Source organism: Dipodomys merriami, unplaced genomic scaffold (genome assembly GCF_024711535.1).
Source record: "Dipodomys merriami isolate MVZ:Mamm:240054 unplaced genomic scaffold, mDipMer1.0.p SCAF_45, whole genome shotgun sequence".
Lineage (NCBI taxonomy): Eukaryota > Metazoa > Chordata > Mammalia > Rodentia > Heteromyidae > Dipodomys > Dipodomys merriami.
In genome coordinates, this window is record NW_027206013.1 from 5,353,142 (window position 1) to 5,365,471 (window position 12,330).

The 12,330-nt window shown below is 40.8% G+C and overlaps 1 protein-coding gene across 2 annotated transcripts in view; it reads right to left on the bottom strand.

Annotated features, from left to right (window-relative positions):
* Slc5a1 (solute carrier family 5 member 1) overlaps positions 1 to 12,330 on the bottom strand; it is a 66,880-nt gene that overhangs the window by 9,601 nt on the left and 44,949 nt on the right. For both annotated transcript variants that reach the window (XM_069994462.1, XM_069994463.1), the window contains 3 exons: positions 10,657 to 10,764; positions 3,139 to 3,289; positions 2,547 to 2,715 (listed from right to left, as the gene is read on the bottom strand). In XM_069994462.1, coding sequence (XP_069850563.1) covers positions 2,547 to 2,715; positions 3,139 to 3,289; positions 10,657 to 10,764 — 428 coding nt within the window. The remainder of the gene's footprint in view (positions 1 to 2,546; positions 2,716 to 3,138; positions 3,290 to 10,656; positions 10,765 to 12,330) is intronic.

The following is a 12,330-nucleotide window of genomic DNA, read 5'->3' on the forward strand; positions in this document are numbered from 1 at the left end:
CCAGGGTTTCATGCGTGCTAGGCAAGCACTGTACCACTAAGCCACATTCCCAGCCCCCATGAGCTTTTCTGCTCAAGGCTAGCACTCTACTACTTGAGCCACAGCTCCATTTCCAGTTTTCTGGTGATTAATTGGAGTTTAAGAGTCTCACAGACTTTCCTGCCCAGGCTGGCTTTGAACCAGTAACTGCCATCTTTAGATCTCAGCCTCCTGAGCAGATAAGATTACTAACCAGAGCCACCATTGCTGGCTTTTTTCTTTTTTTGTCTTATTTGTGTGTTTGTTTTTGTGCTGATCCTGGGCTTTGAACTCGGCCTGCACACTGTCCCTGAGCTTCTTTACTTCAGGGCTAACACTCTACCCGTTGAGCCACAGCTCCACTTCAGGCTTGGAGGAAGGGGTATATGTGCATGTGTGCATGCACATACATGTGTGTGTGTGTGTGTGTGTGTGTGTGTGTGTGTGTGTGTGTGTGTGTGTGTGTGTGTGTGTGTGTGGTTTTAGTGGAGATAAGAGTATCATAGACTTTCCTGCCCAGGCTGGCTTTGAACTGCAACCCTCAGATCTTAGCTTCCTAAGTAGCTAGGATTACAGGCATGAGCCACTGGCACCTGGATCCTTTCTGTTTTGGAAATTAACCTTTTTTTATTCCTTTAGTCTTTATCCTGAAGAGGGTCTAGAGAAACCTGAAAGCCTTTGACATTTTCCCTAAGACTCGGTCGGTGCCTGACCTGTCCCAAGATTCTTCCTGCAATCTCTACTTGCTGTACTCTGGAGAACGGAGCCCAGAGTTCCCCTTCATAGCATTATATTTGGACTGGCTAATTCTTTGGGAGTGTCATCCTTTGCACTTTAGGATGCTCAGTACAGCCCCATCCCCTACCCATTAGACATTTATAGCATTATCAGAAATATAACAAATGTGTTACCGGATGTTACTAATTATCCCTTTTGGAAACATGCAACCACACCCTGCTGTTGACCCAAATTCTTTTTTTAAGTTTTATTATCCTTAAGTTGTCATACACAGGGCTTCAATCCAACATGTCTGTGTATGAACACAAAGCATCTTGATCAATGTTACCCTTTCACCATTCTCCCTCATCTCTCCAACCCCACCCTCCCCTCCCCTCAAGTTCCCTGATTCCATTTCATATATCTATATTGAATATTATGACTGGAAGTGGCACTGTGGCTCAAGTGGTAGAGTGCTAGCCTTGAGCACAAAGAGGCCCAGGCCCTGAGTTCAAGCCCCACAACCAACAGGGAAAAAAAGTTATCATGAATATTATGACTATATTCACTTACTCTTCCTCTCTCCATTTCTTCCTTCTAGACCCACCCCCCCCCCAACATACACAACACACATTGTAGGAGTAGTCATTTGGTTATAGGAGTTACATCCTTGCAATCCTCCCCTGTAAACCATACTTTAGTCAATTTGTTTGTGTATATACATATATGACCCTATATGTGTGTGCCTATATGTGTAAAATTTAGATCTAACTTTTACATTTGAAGGGGGAAAAAACAAAAACCTGTGCTCTTTTTTTACCCAAATGCTTCAACCTGGCTTTCCTTTAACCTTGACCTGCCTTTCCAGATATGTCCTTCCTTATTCATGCACATCAACTCCCTCTCAAGCCAGGTAGCATTATTCCTTACAAGCCCCTCACCTTATTTTTATTCCTCCATTTCCACATTTGGGCTAGGCTGTTCTCTCTGCCTTGAATTCTCTCTCTCTGTTCCAACTTTAAATCTCTCTTCAGTCCTATGGCCTCTCAGAAGCTTCCCCTGCCAGTTTGGACATACGGCCCTTCCTCCATATATTTTGTGTCACATGTTATGACTCCTTGGCTTTCTATCTTACTTCCTTTCCCAGATAAAGTGCTCAAGCACAAGGACTGTGTCCTTCACTAGACCTGGAGAAGTGCTGGCTAGCAAAGCCAAGTTCACCACTGAGCCATCAGGAAGTTTGGACTCAGGCCAGAATCACCAAAACTGGATAGAAAATGTATAATAGCTAATACAACAGGAGCATCAGAGAGAAAATAAATCCATTACTAACTCTGGGGGGGGTTCACTCCAACTTGGAGCACCCCCACGGTTCCTCAATGATTTCTCCTGCAAAGTTTTAGACACACATTTATGTGTGCTTATGATAGCTAGGAAAGCCAAGTGCCAGTGGCTCACACCTGTAATCCTAGCTACTCAAGAGGCTGAGATCTAAGGATCAATATTCAAAGCCAACCAAGACAGGAAAGTTCATCAGACTCTTACCTTCCATTAACCAACAATAAACCAGAAATGGAGCTGTGGTTCAAGTGGTAGAATACCAGCCTTCTGCAGAAAGCTAAGGGTTAGCCTCAATGCTGGCACAAAAAAAAAAAAAAAAAAGCTAAGGGTTAGCCTCAATGCTGGCACCAAAAAAAAAAGAATAAAAAAAGGTCTCTAGGAGAGAGAATCCTCCCCCGGAGAGTATGCAAACCTCCAGAGGAATTTCTGTGGTAGACTGACCTTTCTGGACATATGAGAATGGTACCTACTGGCTCATTGACTCTCTTGCAGAAAATAGCAAGCAGGAAGACGGCCGCAATGGGGGGTCCCAAGTAACTGGTGATGGACTGGATATAATCAAAGAGCTGTCCACTTTGAGCTGACTGCACGATCGGAACCCAGGCAATGCTAATGGCAATCAGCAAGAGAATGAACAACCTGAAATCAAAACAGCACAATAGACTATCAACAACAGCAATAACAAAAACCACAACACCAGTGGTGCACTTCTGTAATCCCAGTGCTTAGGAGGCTGAGGTAGAAGGATTGTGAGTTTGAAGCCAACCTGAGCAATGTCACAAGACCCTATCTTAGAAAATTGAGAAGCTGAGCGCTAGCCTTGAGCTGAGGAGCTAAGGGACAGCACACAGGTCCACAGTTCAAGGCCCACGACCACCACCAACAACAACAGAAAAAAAAAAAAAACCTATTATTGTCTTCTCATTCTTGGTCCTCAAGGAGAATTTCTAAGTGAACTACAGCTGAGTTTTACTTCAGGTCCTAATAATTCCTGGAGATAACCTAACAAGCTCTTATGACATATCTGATGGTAGATGCATGGCAGGAAGAAGCTGCGCTTACCTTCCCGCAATCATGAGCTCTTTCTCGGATGCTTTCTTCCGGATCTTGGTGTAGATGTCCATGGTGAAGAGGGTGCTGGCGCTGTTGAAGATGGAGGTCAGGGAGCTCATGAGAGAGGCCATCATGACAGACAGCATCAGCCCTCGCAGCCCTGGAAAATAAGTAGGTTCTCAGTGATGCCTCTAGATCCTCGGCTTTTTTTTTAATTAATTTACTTTATTGGTTTTAGAGAGATGATGTACAGAAGGATTACAATTGCACCAGTCAGATAATGAGTCCATTTCCTATCTTACACTGTCATCTGTTCCCTCATTCTTTCCCAGTCCCTCCCTCCCATCTCCACTTACGAGTTGTATAGTTCATATCCATCAGTGTCCAGAGAGCTCCACTGCTATGCTTTTTCACCCTTTTTCCCTTCAGTTCTGTGCCCTCCTCCAAACCCTTCTGAAGATGTACACATGAATACAACAGGCATAAGATAAAGAAGAGAGAATCATCCAAAAGTGACAAAATAGTCTTTTGTTTCCATATCTTGGAGTTCATTTCAGTGTGTATATTATTTCTTATAAATATGAAGAGGTAATTAGGCATTGTGCCTTTGTGTTTCTTTCCTGAGAGTATCCTCTTTTGGTCTCACTGTGTGTATCAAGAATCCTATATACCTATATAATTTGTCATATCCCAGTGCATTTTAGATCTAACTTCCAAAAAAGAGGACTCAAGTTTTGTTTGCCTTCCAAAATCCTGCTATGTTCTCCAACTTATCCTTCCTGAGAGGATAGAGATGCAAAGAAATAAACTGTGGCCATAAAGTGTACTATAAATACTTCAAAAGAAAGTATTTATAGTATAAGATACAGGCTAAAAAAGAGCTAGAGACAAAACATGATTCTTTTGTACCTGAATACTAATGATGATTATGATAGTGATGGTGATGTGTGTCTGTTTGAGGAGACTTTTTATTATCTTTAAGTAGTTGCACAAAGGGGTTTCAATTCAGTTTGTGAGCACAAAGCATCTTCACCAATTCACATTCATTTTTCTCCTACCCAGTCCCACCCATCCACCCAATTTACCTCGTCCCATTTTCACATATGTACATTGAATACTATGACTGCATTTTGAAAACCTTCCCTCTCTCCATTTGTCTGACCCCTGCCCCATCCCCTTGACTTCCTCTCCCCAATGCCTACTTGATACAGTTGGAACTTGGTGTTCACTTTGTTAAATTTTTTTTAATTTAAATTTTTATTTTATTTTATTTGAGAACATACTGTACAGAGGGGTTACAATTACATGGGCAGGATAGTGCATACATTTCTTACCAAGCATTGCAGCCTCCTCCTCACTTTGTTAAATTTTGTTCAAAGAAGCTTCACTACTTGAATCCTTCCTTGCATATACCACACTTCCGTTAACATGGCCGTGCATATATTCATATGACTCTGTACATGTTTTCCTAGATGTTTATAATTTAGATCTAACTTGCACTGATGAGAGAAAACATGTACCCTTTGCTCTCTGAGCCTGACTTACTTACTTGACCTAATTTTTTCCAGGTTGAAAAGACTTTCAAGGCTCTCACCTAAAAGATTTATGATCTAGCTGAAAGACTGGGATTACAAAGAGAAAGTTTTCAATAAAGTTCAAAAAAGTAGTCATAGAACTGGAGAAAAATATGCAAGTCATATAACTGGCTGATTCTTGATATATATCTTATTCACATATCATATAAAGAACACCTACAACTCAAAATAAAAACAAATAACTCATTTGAAGTGGCACAAGACCCAAACAGATACTTCACCAAAGGTATATAAATGGCCAATAATCCCATTGCAACAATGAGATGTACAAGTCGTTACATCGAAAACAAACTTTACAACTTTGGTGCAGGGGGGCGGGGCGGGGAAGATTGGGGGGTGTGGGGAAGGATGGGAAGGGATGGGAAGGGGAAACAAAGGAGGAGGCTACAATGCTTGATAAGAAATGTACTCATTGGGGCTGGGAAGGTGTCTCAGTGGTAGAACGCCTGCCTTGCATGCATGAGGCCCTGGGTTCGATTTCTCAGCACCATATAAGCAAAAAGAAAAAAGCCGGGAGTGGCGCTGTGGCTCAAGTGGTAGAGCGCTAGCCTTGAGATGAAGAGCTGAGGGACAGCACCCAAGCCCAGAGTTCAGGCCCCACGACCGGAAATAAATAAATAAATATATATATATATATATGAAAGAAATGTACTCATTATCTTGCCCATGTAATTGTAACCCCTCTGTACAGTATTTTCACAATAACAATAATAATAATAATAAATAAAGGGCTGGGAAGGTGGCTCAGTGGTAGAGCGCTTGCCTTGCATGCGTGAGGCCCTGGGTTCGATTCCTCAGCACCACATAAGCAAAAAAGAAAAAAGCCGGAAGTGGCACTGTGGCTCAAGTGGTAGAGCGCTAGCCTTGAGCTGAAGAGCTGAGGGACAGCGCCCAGGCCCAGAGTTCAGGCCCCATGACCAGACCCAAAAAATAAATAAATAATAAAATAAAATAAAAATAAATGGCCAATAATATGAAAGAAAAAAACTTTGCATCAAGAGACTTCAGATCAATGCCATAATAACTACTATTTTAAACTAGATAGTTAGATTTTTATGCTATCCAAAAAGAAGAAATAAACATAAAGAAGAAATATATACTGGGCAACAGTTGTTTATCAGTTGGACATCTTTTTATGAATGAATAGCTTTCCATATGGATGGTCATAAAATGGAATGGAATCATCAGTGTTCATGCATTTATAAAAAGGGATGGCGTGCAAATCAATGCTACAACATGAATGAACCTTGAAAACAATATGAAGTGAAGAAGCCAATTATAAAGAACCACATATTGTTACCATGATTATAGGCATGATTGGTTTTCTCTGCCAGTGTGCAGCACAGGCAAATCTATAGAGAATGCATTATTAGTGACTGCATAGGAGTTCTTCTTTTTTATATTTTGTTCTAAGAATTGAACTCAGGGCCTTGTATTTGCTACCCCCAGCCCTTTTTTGCTTTATTTTTCAGATAATGTCTCATGGTTTTTTGTCTGATCTGGCCTCAGACTTCAATCCTTATAACAATACCATCTATGTAGCTGGGATTATTATTATAGGGGTTATCCTGGGTTTATTTGTTAAAATGGAGTCTTGCTATTTTTTGAGGTGGGAGAGTGCCTGGGTTAGCCTCAAATCTTAATCCTCCCCACCTTCACCCTCATCTCTGCCTCTCAAGTAGCTAGGATTACAGATGTGAACCACCACAGCCTAACCTCAGGTACAAGATTCTTTATGGGATGATGAAAATTTTTCCAGAGTTGATCTCGGTGGTGGTATGATTCTGTCTTTCTTTAGATTTTATATCTGTAAATAATTTTATGGTTTCATCTAAAGCTTTCTGAGATAAATTGTAAAGGCCTCCTCTTCTGATTATCTTTGTCATCTGCTGGGAAGTGTTTGCAAATAATGTAAACCACAGATGGTTGGAGCTATAGAAGGAGTCATAAAGATCATCTAGTCCAATGATCTCACTTTTCAGTTGACAAAACAAAGGTACATTTCAAGGAGTTACTAGGTAAGATCTTAAGCACAAGCTCTACCAGGTCCTTGTGAATTGCTAAGCTGGTATGTAAGTCTCCTCCCTTTTCCACATGCTTTCATTTATTTATCAACAAACATTTGTTGAATATAATTTTATAGCAACCCAGGCAAGAAATAATATATCAGACTAGGGTTTTAAAAAAAAGTTTAAAACAGAGAAGAGATGCCAGGTATCAGTGGCTCACGCCTGTAATCCTAGCTACTCAAGAGGCTGAGATCTGATGATCACAGTTCAAAGCTAGCCCAGGCATCAAAAGTCTGTGAGACTCTTATCTCCAATAAACCACCAGAAAACTGGAAGTGGCACTGAGGCTCAAGTGGTAGAGTGCTTGCCTTGAGCTGAAGAGCTGAGGGACAGTGCCCAGGCCCAGAGTTCAAGCCCCACGACTAACAAAAAAAAAAAAAAAAAGCCAGAAGTGGAATTGTGGCTCAAGTAATTGAACAAAAAATAAGCTCAGGGACAGTGCTCAGGCCTTGAGTTCAAGCCCTAGGATTGGTAAAACATTAATTAATTAAATTAAGATATCAGAGAAATGAAGATGGGTACAAGAGATACTTAGTGTCCGATGTGGTGGCACACACCTGTAATCCTTGCCACTCAGGAAACAGAGGGAAAGGATTATGGCTACAGGCCAGACTATGCAATGTTATTAGGAAGCCCTATCTGAAAATAAATAAATAAATGTAAAAGCAAGAGGATGGGGGATAGGGCTCAACTGGTATCACATTTGCCTAAAATGTTCAAGGATCTAGGTTTAATTCTCAGTACCCCAAAAAGAAAAAAGATACTTAGGAGAGATTGAAAATACAATTTAGTGCTAAAGCATTTTCCTGAACTTGGTTTCCATACTAGTGATGAAAAAATATATAACACTGAGTTTTGAACTCAGGTCTTCATGCTTGCTAGGCAGGAATTCTGTTGCTGAGCCTCCCAAGTTAGCTAGGATTATAGGCCTGAGTCAACACACACAACTTCTCTGGCTATTTTTGAGATAGATCCTCACATTATATCCAGGCTAACCAGAATCATGGTCCCCTGTTTATACTTACCATGTAGCTAGTACAACATACATGTGTCATGGTGGTCTCAAAAACTTTTTGTTCAGGATGGCCAGGAACTATGATCCTGCTGATCTCCATTTCCTGAGTAGCTAGGATTATAGCCATGAGCCACCACACCTATCTAGTTTGTTTTATTTATTCATTTTTTTTAAAATAGGTATTGCCAGGTGCTGGTGGCTCATACCTGTAATCTTAGCTACTCAGGAGGCTGAGATAATAGTTCAATGCCAGGCAGAAAAGTCCATGAGATACTTATCTGTAATTAACCACCAAAAATCTGGAAGTAGAGCTGCAGCTCAAGTAATAAAGTACCAGTCTTGAGAGAAAAACAAAAAAAGAGCTCAGGGACAGAGCCAGGCCATGAGTTTAAACACCAGGACCTGAACCAAAAATAAAAATAAATGCCAGCTCTCATAGCCAAAGGTTCTGAGAGGATGATAATGGTAATGTAGCTTCCTGGTGTTCTGCACCTTACATCTTTCTGGGGTACACAGATCTACCCCCTGCACCATGTGGGGAGTGAATTGCAAGGCATAGCATAAGCACCCATACAGAGACCAGAGGTATGACCTAAGCCATACCTCTCAGAAAGCCATTGTGACTCTTTCTAATTGCACTCTTAATTAATGAGCAGCCCAACCTAGTAGAGTAGTTAACTATCACTCACATTTTTATATCATCTAAATACAAATGGTTTGTTCAAGGTTATACATGTGATTTTAAAAACAAAAACAAGGATCACAGCAGGGCCCCTGCAGCTCACGCCTGTAATCCTCGCTACTCAAGAGGCTGAGATCAGGGGATCCAGTTTGGAGGCAACCATGGACAGCAAAGTCTGTGTGACTCTTATCTCCAATTAACCACCAAAAGGCCAGAAGTGGTGTTGAGGTTCAAGTGGTAGAGCACTAGCCTGGAGCAAAAATCTCAGTGACAGTGCCCAGGCCCTGAGTTTAATACACACACACACACACACACACACACACACACACACACACACACACACACACACAGAGGATCCTTTGTCCTCACCTCAAATTCCTAAGTGCCAGCCTTAGCAAAGTGAAGCAAGCCAAATGGCTTGGTTTTAGAAAAATCACTTTCTCCCCATAAGCCTCAGTTTCCCCAATTGTAAAATAAGACTTGACCAGACAGCCTGTATATTTCTTTAAAGTGATAGTTTCAAGATTATTCTAAGTATACACAGTTAATATTTATGAATTTTTTATCTTCTGAGACCTCCTTAACCTAACTGAATTTATAGCCTTTAAATCCAAAATAAGAGTTGTTTTTCTTCAGTGTGAAACATGAAGTGTAACCTCCATAGATCAACCCCAAAACTGTAGCTATGGCAGATTCAGACCTAACAAATCAATCACTTATGACAACATCTTCTTTGTGGTAAGAAATTCTATTCACCTACAACTTCAAACTTCTTTCTTCTAGAACTGAAAATTTTACCTTTTCCCCATAGTATTTTTATGTGCTTGTGTGTGTGTAAATATGTGTATGTGAGTGTGTCTGTGTGTGTGTGTCTGTGTGTGTGTGTCTGTGTGCATGTGGTATAGTGGTAGTTACTGTGTTTGAACTCTGGGCCTTGCACTTTCAAGGCAGGTGCTTTACCACTTGAGCTATAGCCCCATCCCTTCTTGCTTCTGTTATATTTCAAATAAGTTTACTTTTTCCTCCAAGCCAGCCTGAGATGTGACTTCCTCTTAAATACACTATTGCACCCAGCTTTTCTTTTCATCAACTGAGATGCAATCTTACAAACTTTATTTTGTCTAGGCTGACCTTGATCTCAGCCTCCTGAGTAGCTAGGATTATAGGCATGAGCCACCAAAGCTAACTTTTCCATGTATTTCTTTGGAAGAACCTGGAAGTCAATTCATTCTACAGGTAAGCTTCACTTGGATATAAGATGTTTAGTTCAAGCTTTATATTACTATCTACTGTTAGAGAGCTTTAGCTATTCTTAACTGACAAATTAAAATTCCATATATTTATTATAATGTGTTGAAATATGTACACAATGGCTAAATTGAGCTAAATTCATATATTTGTTACCTCACATGTTTATGTTTTTTTAGAAAGTATCTTGCTATTTAGCTTAATCTGGCCTTGAACTCTAAATCCTCCTACCTCAGTCTTTTATCCATTTTCAAGTACATACACTCTAGTGCTATTGGCTATACTCAACATAGACAAAACCTCAAAACCACTGAATAAGGCTCTCCCAAGGAACACTCTTTGCTTAGAAGTGGTTTTGCTTCAAGTGAGGGGCAGATATTTCATGCTTATAATCCTAGCTTCTCAGGAGGCTGAGATCTGAGGATCAAGGTTTGAAGCCAATCCAAGCAGACAAACTCAAGAGATTCCTAGCTCCAGCTCTATTTCCAGCTTTTTGGGTATTTAATTGGAAATCAGAGTCTCATAGGTTTTCCTGCCCAGGCTGGCTTCAAACTGTGGTCCTCAGATCTCATCCTCCTGAGTAGGATGGATTACAAGTGTAAGCCACCAGTGCCAGGCTGTCCATTTGATGCTTAGAAGCTAGTAATCCTGGCTGTTCAGGAGGTTGAGATCTGAGAATTGCTATCCAAGCCAGCCCAACAGGACAGTCTGTGAGATTCTTTATCTCCAGTGAATCAAAAAGCCAGAAGTGGAGCTATGACTCAAGTGGTAGAGCCTTGAACAACAACAACAAAAAAGCTAAGCAAAAGTTCAAGCCCCAGTACTGATACAAACAGGGAGGAGAGAGAGGGGGAGAGAAGACTCTAGGTGGGGCCTAAATCAAATCAGCCTTCTTCCAGCCTTCCAAGAGACACTCACCATTAGGCATCAGTTCCACCACCAAGGTTGGGTAGGCAATGTTGGTGCAGCCAACTTTAGTACCACAGTGTTTCTCACATTCGGAGGGGAGGACACAGGCAATCTTCTCTGGAGAGAGATAGAGAGACAGAGGAAATGTCATGTCAGTAAGCCGACATTGGGAAAAGAATTCCAACGTTTGCTTTCATAAGCCAAGGTTTCAAACAAGGCATTCCTGCGCAAGGCCCTCATAATGATATACACAGTGAATCTGTCTCCAAGCTGAGCCCTTCCATACCATGCCTCTGCCCTCATGGTCTTCATACATCACCAGTCTCCAGTTCAAAAGGAAGAACATATCCAGTGCAAAGGAGGGAAAGAAAACAAAGAAATCTCAGGGTAAGAGGGGAGGAGGTACAATTCTTCAACCTTAGCTAACTGTCTGTAACGCAGCAGTTATCATTCTCTTCATTTCTCCTGAAAATGACAGGGATTTTTGTGACTTCTAATTGTGAGGCTGTATATGTATGTGAGAGAGAGAAGAAAATTCTAGAAACATGTATCAAATTAAGATCAATAAGTATTTGTCAAGTGTTTACTACAAGTACATCTCATTTAGCACTGATTCACACTCATTCTATTTTATTAATAAGTATTATTGAGTGAACTAGACAGTCTCTGTTCAGTGTCCCTGGAAGATAAATTCCAAGATACCCCTCCAGGTGCAAACCAATGTTTTCAGATTCTCCCTTATATATAACAGCATAGTGTCTTATATATAGCCTATGCACATGTTCCTGTATACTTTAAATCATCTTGTTCCTTAAAATGCCTAATTATCATTTATAATTACTAATTACATACAATACTCAATAAGATATAAAATGCTATGTAAATTGTTATTATATTGTTTAGGGAAAGATGACAAGCAAAAAAAAGTCCAAGCCAGGTAGCTCATGCCCATAATCCTAGCTACTCAGGAGGCTGAGCTCTGAGGACTTCAGTTCAAAGCCAGCACAGGCATGAAAGTCCAGGAGACTCTTACTCCAATTAACCAGTAAAAGAGAGCCAGAAGTGGAGCTGTGGCTCAAGTGATAGAATGCTAGCCTTGAGCAAAAAAGTCCAGGACAGCACCTGGATCCTAAGTTCAAGGCTTGGGACTGGCACTAAAACAAAACAACAACAATAACAACAAAAGTATATACATATTCAGTAGATATACAAATCTTTTTGCATATTTGCCAAAGTGCAATTGGTTGAATCTATGAATATGAAAGTCCAGGATACTATAAGGTGACTATATTTTTTTTTATAACTGAAGAACCAGAAGAAGAGCAGGAGAGCCAAAAAATGACGACAGGGCCAGGGCCTCTGGGCTGTCCTGACTTCTCGTGGAAGGGCAGCTACTCAGGGATGCTCTCATTTCATTACCATCATTTCTCATTTTCGGAAATCATTCCAACTCATGATGACTAACACATCCTCATCATCATGCAAATGGACACTCTGGAAATGTCACTAAGGACCAAGGAAGACTCGATTGCTCCACATAGCAAGGTACAAGGTTCAGGGCATCTTTAAACTTGAAAGACATATTACAGGAAACCAGGGTTCAGAGCCACTAGAACCTTGCAGTAGGAGGAGGGAGGAGCTAGAGAGCAACCTGGAGGAGCACCATGACTTTAAAAAGTTTGA